General features: G+C 47.0%; 1 protein-coding gene across 2 annotated transcripts in view; it reads right to left on the bottom strand.

Annotated features, from left to right (window-relative positions):
- TRAPPC11 (trafficking protein particle complex subunit 11) overlaps nucleotides 1-15,863 on the bottom strand; it is a 1,974,021-nt gene that overhangs the window by 1,436,732 nt on the left and 521,426 nt on the right. For both annotated transcript variants that reach the window (XM_069631477.1, XM_069631476.1), the window contains exon 15: nucleotides 2,343-2,488. In XM_069631477.1, coding sequence (XP_069487578.1) covers nucleotides 2,343-2,488 — 146 coding nt within the window. The remainder of the gene's footprint in view (nucleotides 1-2,342; nucleotides 2,489-15,863) is intronic.

The following is a 15,863-nucleotide window of genomic DNA, read 5'->3' as shown; positions in this document are numbered from 1 at the left end:
TAGATGCACTCACATCCAGGTACCACTTTCTTTCACCAACAAATACCTCACCTTGTGCATGCTCTTTACAATCCTTCTCCACGCTTCACTGCACCATCCTTTCTCCGCGGTCCTGTGGTCCTGATCCACCTCCTCCTCTCCTTGACCTCACAAGAACAACCCACGCTGCGCAATTTCATGTGTCCCCTTGTATGCTCCTCCCATTGATGCTGGTGCCCACTAATTCTCCAGGTCAATCGCTAGCTCCTCCTCCCAACCCTCCATGAAACATGGGTCTTTCGGAATTCTGCAACGATAGCCAACGACAAACCAAGTAATTCTCAAAATTCTTATATGTGTGGTCTCCAAACGCAAGTCCGCCAGAGGTCTGCAATGGTGCACCGCGAGAACACAATCATTCCCAAAATTTCTTATGAGCATACATTGGATCTTCCTGGTTGCTGGTCTGCAGCGCATGCCACTTCACTGCTGGCTGTCAACCCCCGGCTCACTCACTGTTGAACTGTTTGTTCCCTCCTCCGCAAACACTTATGGGTTCTGGAGACCTGGAAGAGAGGAAAAAGAACACTGGCCAGAACAGGGCACATGAGATATGGGGTAATAACTAGTTTTACTTGACAGTTGCAGCCAGGCACAGGTAGGATGGATAGAGACTTGCCTCCACCAGCCCCCCAATTCCTTCAATCCGCCTTGTCCCCTAGGTTGAGGGGGGGTCCCGTCCCCTCTTGACAGGGTTAAGGCCCTGACCCTATCACACAGTGCAAGAGTTTCCTTTGATGTTTTGTTCATTTTGTATTAAGCGACTTACTGTGCAGACACATTTCCACTAAGGGCAAATACCACCCAGAGTATATTAAACATGGTCATATCATACTTCACAGAAGTAAAGTTTCATAGAAAAAAAATGGACCAAGATAAGCAGTTCATGTCATAAGTCACAGAGTTGATAAACACAATTAAGAATTAGAACCTTCTGCACTTCAATACACTAGTCTCAAATACATATGGGCTAAACTAGCAGTTTCACAAGACTGTTAACCATCTTTCAAGGAAAAACCTGGTCAATGATTTACGAAACTGGGGAGTGCGGATACTCTGGGTCTTGTTTGCCACCCGTAAGACTCCCCAGGCTTCCACCGGTTTCTACCTTTCATAGCTTGTCTATAGGAGAAACCCATAAGACGTCTTTGACATGATCACAGGGAAGTGTGAAGAGCAATAAAATACAAGCTTCAATCTGGCAGAATTTGTGCTAAACACAAAGGAGAGGAGGAGAGCTGTCCAGTCCTGTGAGGAGGAGAACCTGAAAAAGGGCCAAGAAAATCAGAAAATGATAATCTATATAAATGCCTATCCTAACATCTTCAAGGCAGGAGATTAGGCCCCAGTTCAGTTGCCCACCAGTGACAATAAGGTACTTACCCAATGGGGAGACTGAAAATCAATAAATCGAGAATTACCGGATAGCTAAGCCAATCGCCAGAGAAATGAACATGTTCACCATTGGAACTGGCTCCAAGCATAGAAACAACTGGTAGAAGGCACAAAACCCATTGCTTATATAACTAGAGAAAACAAAGACCTGGAACATGTATGGACTCCTCAGAGGAATTATATCCCAAGAATTTTCCACAGGAGGTGCGAGACCAATAGACCTGATCCCACCAAAAACATAAGGAGCGAAGGTGCCCCTTACTCCAAGGACAAAAGCTATATCCAAGCAGTTCCCGAAGAGAAATATCCAAAACAATCAATCAACTTCTAGACTTCGCAGAGGACCCCTCATGCATGAAGTGTCGTTAGAATCTGAAAATAGCCTTGGGGGCAGAGTTTGGGGCCTCTCCATAGCCTTGGTGAAGAGAGAAATAGCCAGAAAGAGGTTAGATAGACCGCACACAGTGCTGCAGTTTTACCCCAAGTGTAAAACAGAAGCAAAGGATTCCCATTGTGACTATGGAGACCATTCAAAGCATATGAATCTCTAAGGGAGTCGATGCTGGTAAACGCAAGACCTTCATTGCTTCTAGACCCGACGGTCTGACATTTGTGGAATATGGATGTTTTCAGGGGCTACCTAGCAGTAATTATGCATGGAGTAGTGTTGATACCGAGTTACATCTACCATAGTTTGGATACATTGAGCGAAAAGAAAATAATTTGTTGTCCATGGATTTGGAGACTGGGTAATTTACAAAAGGACAGTTTGACTGTATGCATGCTTATTTTGGAGCAGTCCTTTTACCTGAACACCATTAAAACATTTTTAAATCTAATATTTAAAACTGAAAGAGAACAATAAATACAGGAGAAAGTACAGAATATGCAACTTTACAAAAGGATACCCCTTCCAAGTAGTTCAAGTGAGTATGTTATGTACTCTTTCAATTGGGCCATCAGATAGGAACATTTAAGGGCAGTAGTCAGTATGGAAGTAAGGAGCGTCCACCATCGTTCACTTCGGTAATCACACATCACATAATCCAGCAGCCTAAATGAAAGAAAGGAGACACAAAGCACACAATGGTTTATTATCCTTTCAGTTTCATACCATCAGGTACGTTTTCATTCTACAGCTTTGCCATCTCTTTCAAAGGGACCCCAGGTATATCTACTGACTGGTTTGCAGCCATCACCTGATTGTTAGGTGTGATCCAAAAGCTCATACTGTATCTCAACTCATTTTATTTGTTGGCACTTGTAATTTCTTAAGACAACTAATGCAAAGTGGGGGGACCGGGGAAGGAGTGTGTGGCGGCAGGGGAGTGGGGGGGATTTGTGAGGGCGCTCTCCCTTCATTTAAGCCAATTGTGAAGCACTACTACTTTCCTTATGGAGAGTATGGGCATTTTCCCCATATTTGTATGGTCATGTTGCCATATTTGGGCTGTTGGAGTGGGTACCTTTATTTGACACTTTTTGGGTGCAATTATCATGTGCATTCTGCATTTTCTATGGCATAGCAGACACTTGTTCACTGCAATGCTCAAACTGGCTAACCATGTTGTTTAAGTCCCATAATTGTGCTTCATTGTCCTTTTAGCCATATTCCTCCCAGCAGGGACAGGATAAGGACATGTATAAGGGCATCCCTTATTTGCGGGCTCAGGCAGACTCCTGGAAGTACTTTAACCTTTGCGAGCATGGCACTGGTTTGAAATGGTTTAGAGGCTACATACGTCCTCAATGTACATCGTAACCCTTAAATGAGGCATTGGCTGCACCCGAGTGGGCTGCCAGTGACAGGATAGCCACACAGAGTTTGAATGTTGCAGGTCCCCTAATTGAGGGGCATAGGGTTGACCCAGGTTAGGATTTTGTACATCAGGAGAGGATCTGGAGCCATTCCTTAGATGACCACTTAAGCCAAGGATCTGAAGCATGAGAGGCTGTAGAGGAACACTGGAGGACTGCTGTTGGGATGAGCATTGCCCAAGTCATCTAGCGTAAGGCAACGTTTTCAACTTTCATTGAACCTTCATCGACAGCCCAGCGCTTCCATTGTGCCTCCTTCCCTTCAACTCATGGGCTTAACCAGTTCAGAGTCCTGCATCACCAAGGTAGTGTAGGGGAGGACTGGCCGCGAGGCCCTCCTCACCTGCAGCCTTCTCCCCAGGTGAGGACCATGACTCGGTGGCCGTCCCCTCATGCCACCCGGGCCCAGGTGGAGGAGGGGTCACCCGCCAACGACATTGCCCACACATATCCGTTCCCTGCATATACCAAAATTCAGTTAGGCCTAGAAGCCATCTTGTTTAGCAAACATGGCGTGAGTTCAGCACACTGTAACGAGGCCCCCACCTTTGGAGGGCCTTTCATGCATCTCCGCCGCCGCAGTAGCCCTGGTAGATCCGCTGCGAGCGCGTTCCCATGAGAAAGTCGGGTATGAGCTAACCCGAGATGCTAACACTGTAACATTTTATCGTTCACAATGTAATATTGCACCCCGCATGACCTGGTCCGCGAGGCCGGGGTGACGGGAAAAAAGCTGAAGCATCACTATCTGAAGAAAGTAGAAAATAATTCAAGTATTGGTATTAACGAACTACCTCTGTTTAAACAGATCCTGTAAACTGTGAATAAACCATAAAGATGTAACGTTACATGATACCACCCCAGGTCTGGACTAGTGCTGCTATAACCACAGAGAAAGATGTCGACCCAATGTATAGCCTTTATCTGTATAAGTGTTCTTACAATTTTATGTAGAAACCTGAACTCATATATGTTTTCTTAATCACCTAAAGCAGCGAGCATCAATTTCTGTAGGCCATAACCTAGAACTACCTCGTGTAACGTCTAATGTACATAAAATAATCACACCATGTAGTAAATATAATGTTAGGTAACGAAAAGGTACTCGGACCGACTGTATTAAAGAAATGTGTAACGAAATTGAAATATATATGTGTGTTTAAATAACATCAAAATAAGGCGGAACATTATAAAAGTTCTGCATTCAAAAGTTAGCAACGCACGAGGAAAAAACCTTTGTGAATATATGCAAGGCCATTCTCCCTCCCACCCTACCAAGCCTGCCAGATAAAGAAGCTAAGGCCTGTGCCGCGCTCCCTCACCTCCCCCAACCAAGCTGGAGCCGCTTCAGAGAGTCAGAGGCCCCGGTACCGCACCCAAGGCCACAGCCCGCCACCTGTGTTATTTACAGCACGGTAATAAACCCACGTTTGAATCCACTGATCTACCAGCACCCTCTCGTAAATTCCACAACCCTCCCCCTAGACCACCCCAAGAATCATGACCCCGTGACAAGACACAGAGACCCATTTATATAATAACTTCTAACGCGGCAGACAGACATGTATCATTCGGCTCAGGCCCCAGAGCCCAGCCCCTCGACCTAAAATACCGGTCAATAGGACACAGGTAAATCTCACCCCAACCGACAACCACCGGACCTCTCACGAGGTGCATTCCTCATGTGTTGCGTTTATTTTATAAGACAAACTGCTGAGCGATTTATTGATGAACTTAGATGTCGTTTCTTGAATAACTGCAGTGTGCATGGCCTAGGGCAAACGAGTCAGTAAAGGTATTCATCTTTGTCACAGGCTGCCCCAGCATACCAACACCGCTCGGATGACCTCAAGCTGGCCTGCCAGGCCCAACCCAACCCACGAGGCTGACCAGTGACGTCCTCACGCCAAGACCAACCACGCTGCAGCAACACCTATAGTTAGTCGACGCCACCCAATCCCAATTAACTTGTGCCCCCTATAGTGTGTAGGTTCTGATGACGTTTTTTGTATTAGAAATACGCCTGTCTTTGCTATTGTCAGACAGAGCGCTCTCGGAGGTTGCAGAGTTCTTTGCATGCCCTATTCTTTGGATAAACTCCCACTTACGCTCACCCGCACTCTGTCTTGGTCTTATTCCCACTACGGGAGAGTCCCTTATTGTCTCTCATTGCGGGGAGGATCGTGCTGAAATTGGGGGCGCTTCCTTTCAGTGGTGACCCCGATAGCGTGATTTCTCCAAATTATTTTTCCTAACTCCTTTTTAACGACCCCCTTGTGGCACGAGAATCTCCGGTCGAGAAGGGATACGCACGGTGAGCCGGCTCCGGGAGGCTGCCCACCAACGGCGACCGGCACAATAAGAAGTGCGCACTCAATGAGAAAGGGTACGGGATCCCGATTGGAAAAAAATCCCCTTTGAGTGCCGCTCGCCGGAGCCAGGTGCTGACCGTTGAGTTACCGGTGACACTGCCTGGACGGACCCAGTTTCGGAGACTATCGGTTCAAGACGGGCACGTGAGTACTGAGTGCGAGCGATCGTAAAGGGGAAGGGAGGGGAAATTGTGAACAGAAGAACGGGGACAGGTAGAGGAGAAGAATAACGGGGGTCTACTAAAGACGGGTCTTGAAACTTTCTTTATCTTTTCTTTGCATATGGCCATTAGGAGTAAGAAATAAGTGAAGTGGTAGAAGTGACGGAAACCTAGCTCCGAAAGGGGGTGGAAGGCGGCGCCGCATAGTGCTATCTAAACTAGTACTGGGAATATATGAAGAAGTAAGAAATAAGTTATTGGTGTCTGGCAAAAGGAGACACCGGGAATATTTTTTAGTGATTGCTACTCTCTCTATTTCTTTTTTCCATTCCACGGGGCAGGGGGAGAAAGCGAAAAGGGTATAAGGTAAATATACTTGTAGAAGAACTATAAAATAGGGAGCACATTTGTAGGAGTGGGGATTAAGTAGTGGCACGTACAGACGTGAACATAGTAACCTTAGCAGAAAAACAGGGACAGCTGGCCAGGGAGGAAAGGGAGGGAAAAAGACGAGGTGTGAGTGGAAAAGCATTGTGAAGGGTGCGCGCACCGTGTGAGTGTTGGAGACGACCGGTTGACCGCGAGGTGGCGCCAGAGAGTGTTGACCATAACTAGTAATTGATCAGTTGCAAGTGAAATAACATGAGTGTATGGGAATGGGAAGGAGATGAGCTATGGTGAGTGAGAAAGGATTTGCGCAGTGAATAAAGTTGGGTGATAATTTTTTGAGACGTCCGCTCTTGTCTGTGCCATAAAGGTATACATACACATACCTACACCTAACTAAAAGTAAAGAAGGTGGACACGGCTGTGTTAGTGATTTAGAGGATGGGGGCCGAAACTCCCTTGTCACATATTTGTAAGAGCTTACCGGGATACGCTGAACGAATAAATAAATATCACGATCAATGGGTAACAGAATTGAAAGGGGAGGGTCTGCCCCAGATTTGGCCCGAGGGAGGGTCTTTTGACAAAAGCGTTCTTGATATGGTACGGGCATGCATTAGCCTCAAGTATAAGGGGAAACAATGGCAAAATAGGAAGGAGATATTAGACCTCTGGAGATTGTTTGAGGAAGTACCCCCACCCAAAGCTCCGGCACCAAATATTGATCTACCTTCCACCACAGATAATCCACTGATGATTCCAAGAGAGGAAAAGGAACAGCCAAGTACAGAACAACCTGCGGAGGTGATTAGTTTGTACCCGATATTACCTAAACCAGCCCCCGCAGCAGGATATAGCGATCCTACTTATGTGCCTCCCCCCACAACTGGTACACCACAAAGACCAACAGCCCCCCCGCCATACGAAAGCACCAGAGAGCGCGCCCAGGGAGGCACACAGAGGGTGGATATAGAGAAGCTAACGAGTGACTTAGAGTCGAGGCTTACTGTGGCAAGGGATGAACTCTCAAGAATAAAAGACATATGTGAGCGCACGGCGTGCGCCCCTACACAATCAGGACGCACGTCTAGAGCGTCGAGCGAAAGTAGACAAATTGAGGAAGGATGGAAAAAGGGGGAAATACTGTTCAGAATTGAAGAAGAGCCGACACGAATAATAGAGATAGGAGCAGTAGAAGGGAGCATTGGTGATGTATCACGAGAGAGAGGGATCAGAGAGGACTTGTTATGTGATGTCAGAGGAGGGTTGGATGAGAGTGATAGGTTGAGTATGGCAGTGGGAGGGGAAAGCGAGGAAGTGGACGGTGCATGTTCGCTAGGGACTATAGACGACGAATGGATGGGACGACTAAGAAATAGGGTGGGGAAGATGGCGTCATTGGAGTCAGCAGCGACTAAAGAAAGGGAGGGTGCAACCGCAAAAGGGAAGTTACAACTTCCATTGATACACAGAGGGGGGGGGGAGACCAAACTATATACCATGGGCTCAGATGGATAAGGCTAATTTAATGAAATTATTGCCCCAACTGTCAGGAGGGGCGAGCAAGTGGATATATGCATTTGAGAAACATACCGCCGGCATACCGTTGGCAGTAGGCGATGTGAAAAGCCTACTAGTAACCGCAGTAGGAGATCAAGCGGACAGAGTATGGGCTAAGGCTGGTTTCCCGGCCGTGACGTTGGACTGTGATCGCCATGATGGGGCTTCCTTTAATACGGTACGAGCAAGGGTGTGGGACGCACTGCGGGAGACATTCCCAGATACCCCTGATTTACAGTCAGTAATGCAATGTACAATGAATGACGGGGAGGATGCTATGGATTACATCCTCCGGGTGCAGGAGATGTGGAGAGCGGAAACGGGCACGCCCTGGCACCAATCCACATCTCTATTTTATTTTATCATTAAGAGAGGGCTCCCAAAAGAGGTGCAGAAGGCACTCGATAAAATAGCGGGCGTTGAGGCAAAGGGGTGGCCAGAGATCCAAAGTATAATAGTGCACCATTGCAAAAGGATCAAAGAGAGAGAGAGGGAAGTAGCACAGAAAAGGTTGGCAGACGAGGCAAAGTTAGTACAATCAAAGCTAGTGAAGGTTGCAGCAGCGGTAGCAGGGCTCCCACTCATGAGGGAGGGAGACGAAGGAGAGGAGGGGCAAATAGCAATACAAGGAAGAATAGCAGCAAATTGGGCAGGACAAGGACAACGTCAGTGGACTGAGCAGGAGCAGAACGGAGGTCCAACGTGGCAAGAGTGGGCCCCAAGAGCGGGAAGAGGTGGGTACAGGGGCCGAAGAGGAGGACAAGGGTATGGAGGAATGGGAGGAAATGGGTGGCAGGGTCCCAGAGGTCCACAGGGGAGCTGCTGGAATTGTGGGAGATGGGGGCACTACTCAAGAGAGTGCAGGAGCAGACAAAACAACGGGTTCCAGGAGACAGAACAGTACGGTCACCCCCACCCAGGAAGCCCCTACGGCCTCCCCATGGGACAATACCAACAACCAGAAAATGTAGGACAAAGAAGTAACGCACAACTACACGGACATCAGTACAGAACACAAAACCACCCACAGAATAATGACAATATGCAATACACGCCAGGTAACACTTTCGCCACAGTAGCTAACGGAGCGCCTGCTCCCGCACCTTACAGCGGGGTGTCAGTAGTTTCGGGGAACATTTTTGATCAAGGGGGGGCAATGAGACACCCCGCATAGGACAGCCCACAGAGAGCACTTGCGTGTCCAGTACTATCTACGACCCACAATGCATCAGAGGAACCATTGATAGGAGCGCAGATAGGAGACAAGCAGTTCATATTCATGGTGGATTCGGGAGCGGAGAAATCATGCATTAGAGAGGGCCGGTTCCCGTTATCTAATAGAATGTTAGAGACGCAGGGGTTCTCTGGGGCTGTAATTGAAGTTCCTTACACAGAGGCATTGGACGTGACAGTGGGGGGTAAAACAGTGAAAGCACCCTTACTGTACTATGAACACTCTCCCATTAATTTGCTGGGGAGAGATCTCTTAAGCAAACTAAATATGACAATATCATTCACAGGGAGCGGTATCGTATGTTCGACGCCAGGCATATGCCCCCTCCGCATATTAGCAGTAGTACACGGCCACACAATGATGCAAGAGATCAGAGGGTTACCAAGAAACGAGGAGATGTTTGTTGAGGGCATGAGAACATTGGCTCTCATAGTACCAGAACTAAAAAGGATGGATTGGAGGATTCCAGCCGAATTCCTCTTCCGCCCCATAGCAAGCCCCGACACTGCTCCCGGGTCAGTGCTATCGTTGGATTTACACGCAGTACACGTGTCAGCAAACAGAATATGTGTGATTGGCGTTGACATGGAAGGATGTGAGTGGCGGACAGTACTATGTACAAATGCAAATATCCCACTGAGGGAGCTCTCGGACGAGGAGCTATTTTCTGACACTGAGACAGATGGCGAAATAGTGATGGAACTAGCAATGCCGTGTGACATCGTAGTTACAGCCAGAAAAACTCAAGTTGAATTAATGGCAGTAGTAGGAGCACCACATGCATTTTTTGATGACGACATGAGGTTAGTAGCCACTAACATATGGACAAATGGCCCCCATGATGTGGGGTTATTACATGGGGTTCAGCCTGTGGTAATAAAACTGAAACCGGGAGCAATTTTACCCCGGGTAAAACAATATCCATTGTCACGCGAAGCAGAAGAAGGGATCAGAGAGACACTAGATGCACTGCTAGCACAAGGAATAATAGTGCCCTCAAACTCCCCATGCAACACATGCATTTACCCGATTAAAAAGGCGAAGGGAGGTTCATGGAGGATGATACAGGATTTACGCCCACTCAATGACGTGATTCAGAAGGAGTTCCCTTTAGTGCCGAACCCGGCGACAATACTGTGCAACATTCCGAAAACAGCATCCCACTTCACAGTTATTGACTTAAAAAATGCATTTTTCTCGATTCCCTTAGCAGAGGAGAGCAGGTACTTAACAGCGTTTACACTAGGGGGGAGGAGGTTCGAACACTGCAGACTACCACAAGGATATTGCGAGAGCCCAAGCATATTCAACAGGGTACTACATGAAGATCTGGGGAATTTGTCTGTAGAAAGCACAGTGATTCAGTACGTTGATGATTTATTGATTTGTGCACAAACTGAGGAAGAGTGCAGAAAGGACTCAATAACACTCCTGACATTATTGGCCAATAAAGGGTACAAGGTGGACAAGGGGAAGTTACAATACTGTCTGACAGAGGTCCTATACTTGGGACAGCTGATATCAAAGGATGGCAAGCGGATCATACCAGACAGGGCACAGGCGATTAGAGCAGTTGGGGAGCCCAAAACAGTAAAAGAAATGCAGAAATTTCTGGGTATGTGCAACTATTGCCGAGCATGGATATTGGATTATGCAGCATACACAACGCCCTTGTTACAGGCACTAAAAGAGGCACAGCAGGAAAACAAACACATAGAATGGACAGAAGAGATGAACACAGCATTTAACTCACTAAAAGAGCTGATATCAAGCGCTCCAGTACTGGCAAATCCAGACTATGGGCGCGAATTCTTCTTATTTTCACACTGTAAAGGAACACTGATGACAGCAGTACTGACACAAAAGACATTGTTAGGGCACAAACCACTGGCTTACTATAGTGGCACCCTAGACGCAGTAATGCAAGGTCATTTCGCGTGCGAGCAATCCCTAGCTGCAGCCGCGTTCGCGATTGAGAAAAGTGCCACGATAGTGATGGGCTGTCCTGTGACACTGTTTGTGGAACACTCACTCTTTGCAATATTAGAGCGATCAAAGAGCACATTGACGACACAGCGCGCCACAGCCTATGAAATAATACTGTCCAGCGCAAACATCCACATAGTAAGATGTAAAACAGTGAACCCGGCCACATTCATCACAGAGGCGTGCACCGTAGAGGACATGCAGAACCACAACTGCGCTACGTACACAGGTGACGAAGGTCAGGATCAAGTGATTTTTGAGAATGCCCTGAACGAGGGAGAGGTGTATTTCGTGGACGGGTCAGCATCAATAGACATGGAGACAGGAGAGAAACATGTGGGTATGGCAGTTGTACGATTAGAGGAAGATGAATACGAGACACGAGTGCAACACCGCCTCCCATCACACTATTCAGCCCAAGCAGCAGAACTAATAGCGCTAATAGAAGCCTTGCATGCCGCCAAGGGGTGCGCAGTGACAATATATACCGACTCAGCATACATGACAACAACAGTACACGGCGGGTTGGCACGGTGGGGGCGGAGAGGGTTTCGACGAGCAGATGGAACACCAGTTCAGCATGCAGAATTATTGAAAGAACTGATTGAGGCTCTGCAAGACCCCACGGCAGTGGCCATCGTAAAATGCCAAGCCCACACCACAAATACAGATTTTATATCTTTGGGGAACGCGGCAGCAGACGCCGCTGCCAAAGAAGCTTCGTATTTACAGAAAGGTGTAGTAGGAGAGTACATGTTGCACCACACAGCAAGCCAAGAGGTCCCCACAGGATACAACATGATGCCCACACAGGAAATAATAGAGCTGCAAGAGGGAGCTAGTGCAGAAGAAAAATTGCTGTGGACTAAAAGGGGATGCAGCAAATCGCCGACTGATTTATTGTGGCGACAAAAAAGTTCAGGAAAAGCGGTAATGCCAGTTACATTGTTAGAAATAGCATTTCAACAACTACACTTTCCCGCACATAACGCAAAGCAACACATAATGGCAGACATACAAGAAGATTGGTTTGCACCTTGCCTCCATGAACACATCACAAGGCTGGCTTTAGAATGCACGACATGTCAGATTTACAACTCAGGTATGACATTGCGCACACTGAGAGGAACGATACCAAAACCAAATGGCCCATTCAGAGAGCTCCACATTGATTATGTAGACATGGGAGAAAGATGTAACGGGGCTCGCTACATGATTGTGGTTGTATGTCCATTTTCGAGGTGGGTGGAGGCAGGCCCCTGTGCGCGCCCTGATGCGAAGGGCGCCGCGAAGTTCCTAGTGCGGGAAGTGTTCCCGCGCTGGGGGATTTGCGAAGTTATTCGCTCAGACAACGGCACGCATTTTGTTAATGAACTATTCAAGGAAGTGACTACCCTATTGGGAATAAAGCACAAATTATGTTCGATTTATCATCCTCAAAGTAATGGCGTAGTGGAAAAGATGAACGGTCTGTTAAAAAGCAGATTGTCAAAACTGTGTTTTTCCCTCAAAAAGACCTGGATGTACTGCCTGCCTTTGGCCCTGTTTGAGTTACGAAATCAGCCAAGTAAAGACCACCATTTGTCCCCGCATGAGATCGTCACGGGAAGGAGAATGCACACAGCGCATTCGCCTCTCCGTGAACGTTCTGATGCACACAGAAGTGCAGCGATATTGGGAGAGGAGTTCACAGAGTACTTGAAAAAACTGACACGGGCAGCGCGCGTAATTGCAAAGCAACTAGCCCCCCCCTCTACAAGAGAGGAGGGGAACACAACAGAAGCAGAGACATTGCCTGAAAAACCATTACAACTAATGCCTGGTGACCTTATATATGTCAGAAGTTTTGTGCGAAGGTGGAATGCGCCACGCTTCCATGGCCCTTATGAGGTAGTGTTTTGCACACCCACAGCAGTAAAGGTGAAGGGCCTACGATACTGGGTACATTTGACAGACGTACGCAGAGCCTATAGCGCCGTGGAAGGTGAGGTACAGGACGAGGCACAGGCAACTGCGGACAATGAAGTTGTGCAGAATGAATGATGGGAATTTTGTGTGCATTAAGTGATGAACCTTGAACGCGACTGGCGCACGACAAGTGTACTGAAATAAATATGTGTATATATATATATAATTTTTTACAACTTTTGAAGGTTTTTTGTGGTTTTTTTTTGGTTTTGGAGAAGTTTTTTTCTCTCGACTTTCTTCTTTATATATGAAATAATGTACGGATAGTAATGATTGTAAAGTTACCTTGTCTGTGGACACACCCCCTCCCTCACCCACTCCCATACTTTGTCGAAAAAATGTCACAACGTTATAAATGTTTACATGCTTGTACTTAATGCACTTTTATGTTTCAAACAGGATTTACTATGGCATCGAATGGGCAGCCTGCAACTAATAGACTTGTTAGATTTAGAGAAATGTTAGTAGATAGATTGACATATTCATACGAATGTGGTTTATCAATGTGTGTTATTGTGTTCTTCATCTCAATATTTTGCCTAGTGACATATTGGGTCATAGCGTTCATCTCTACCGAGATGAACGAGGGGGGAGGGGGGAGTAACACCACCCTTGCCCCTGGCACGAATTCAATTACAAGTATGAATATTAAAGAAGGTGATTTTTTGGTCTGGGATGGATCACGCCTTGTATGGGGTTACTACACTGCACCACCCACTGCTGCCCCGTCACAACCAAGATATAAAGATATGGAAAATGACACAATGCCCCTACCTGAAATATATAACAGCCCCACTACCCTTCCCGCCCCGATACAAAACAGCGATTTGTTGTTTATTGAGGAAAATGGAAAAGTAATTACGATGACAGAACACAAGCTCCTATATGAGGAATTGGAAAAGGGGGGTGGGAATGAGAGAGGGGGGCCTATTATTTCACCTATCGAAACTAAAAGGTATAGGAGGGGGGAGAGAAGTAGGCGAAGAAGAGAGACAAGCAGGAGGGGGTATGATGAGTATTATGGGTTAGGATTAGACAAGATGGAAGACCCACGACACCCCCACCAAGCAATTAAATGGTATGCAGATATGAGTACAACAGCTAAACAGACAACCAATGAAAGCTGCTATGTCTGTTCGCTCATCCCCCATGCATCAGGTACACCCAAAGTGTTGTTGCCAAGAGAATTGCCCATTGTAGATGCCCAATGTCTCCTTCATCTCACACTGTGTAGAATAAAGAACACCTTCCAAGCACACGATGTCTCTTTCAAAATGATACAGGACAACAAAACGTGCTATTCAAAAGCGTCTGGAGTGGTCTGTCTTAAAGAACCCTTCTTTGCAATACAAGGGACGCTGTTTTCCAAAAACAAATGGAAAGATGAAGAAGTACTGTGCAAAGCGGAAGCACTGAGAGGTGTCCAACCAGACAAGCTGCGGTGGATGGAAAAAACGTGCTTACCAATATGGAAAGAACACATCTCTAAACTAACATGGGTAACAGCGATGGAGAAACCCTTCAAGCTACAAAGTGAAATACAAAACGAACTATGTTTCAAGGGAGAAGGAAAAGTGGCAATGGGAACGAACAAAAACTGTAACAAAACTCTCACCATCCCAGACATGAAAAAAGGAACAGCAGCACTAATGGACACATACTGGGTATGCGGGAATCAGGCTTACTTGCACCTTCCCCAGGCATGGAGTGGCAGCTGCTCAATGGCCACTTTGCATTCGGCCCTAATGGTGATTCCAGAAAGTCACGTCGACGAAAATAAAAGGACGCAAGGAAACATGAACAAGGATGCGACGTCTCCCACTGCAGAAGCGCACCTCTATGTCCTGTCCTCCGGAGGGAAAGAAGAGGAGCTATCACGGAACAAGCGAGCATCAAACTACATATCACAAGCATCATCCGATTTATTGGCACAGATCCCAGACAGGTATCGCCTGTTCAGCTCAGTGGAAACATTTTTTGCTTCACTAGTTTCAAGTGTCCAAGCAAGAGCAAATGCAAAATGGCTCCAGATCACACGGTGGGAACTGATTCAGCTGGCCAATGACACTGAAGAAGGGTTCAACATAATAAAGGTGGAACTACGAGCTCTGCGACTAATGACCATGCAGAACAGGTATGTTCTGGACCTGCTAACAGCAATCGATGGAGGTGTTTGCCGAAAAATAGGAAGTGCGTGCTGCACGTTCGTACCTTCTGAAGACGCAGAAAATGGGTCCCTGTCCCACGTCATTGAAGCAGTACATAACCTGGGAGAGAAGATGAAGCTGGAAGGTGGGGCTAAAGATAGCTCATGGTTCGACAATATCTTCTCCTGGGTTCCCTCATGGCTTGGAATGGCGAAGTTCTTGATACCAGTTGTGGTGGTCCTCCTCGTGGTGTTCTGCCTGTGCCAGGTGGGCCTCCGATGTTGTGCTAACGCAGTCCCTAACGGTGCAATGATGATGGTGACAATGGGCAACTCTGGTGGTACAATTAAGGCGACACAAGAAGTACATGTACAGACAGGAACAGATAACACTCCCAGATACCAGTTAGTGCCTATGTGCCGTGATAAGTACATAGTAGATAAACTATGGCACACCACTATCAAAGAACCCCGAGATGTGGAACTGGAATGGTATGAGGAGGTCTGGGTAGACTTGGAAGAAACTGGTGACTGTTTATATTTAACATGTACCCCAGATGAGTATGCTAGAAGAGGTGAGAGCTTGAGGGGGGTATGCAGAGCCTGGATGCCTAGAAAAGGAACACCTGCATGGGATGACGCAGTGATAGAGGAGCAAGAATGTAGAAGATTAGAAGAGCTAAAGAATTTGTTACTTTAGTAACGAAAGGGGGGAAATGTAGGGGAGGACTGGCCCCGAGGCCCTCCTCACCTGCAGCCTTCTCCCCAGGTGAGGACCATGACTCGGTGGCCGTCCC

This window comes from Ambystoma mexicanum, chromosome 6q, assembly GCF_040938575.1.
Source record: "Ambystoma mexicanum isolate Mex_15411 chromosome 6q, UKY_AmexF1_1, whole genome shotgun sequence".
Classification (NCBI taxonomy): domain Eukaryota; kingdom Metazoa; phylum Chordata; class Amphibia; order Caudata; family Ambystomatidae; genus Ambystoma; species Ambystoma mexicanum.
The sequence above is the reverse complement of the archived record's forward strand: the minus strand, read 5'-3'. Positions and strand labels throughout refer to the sequence as shown.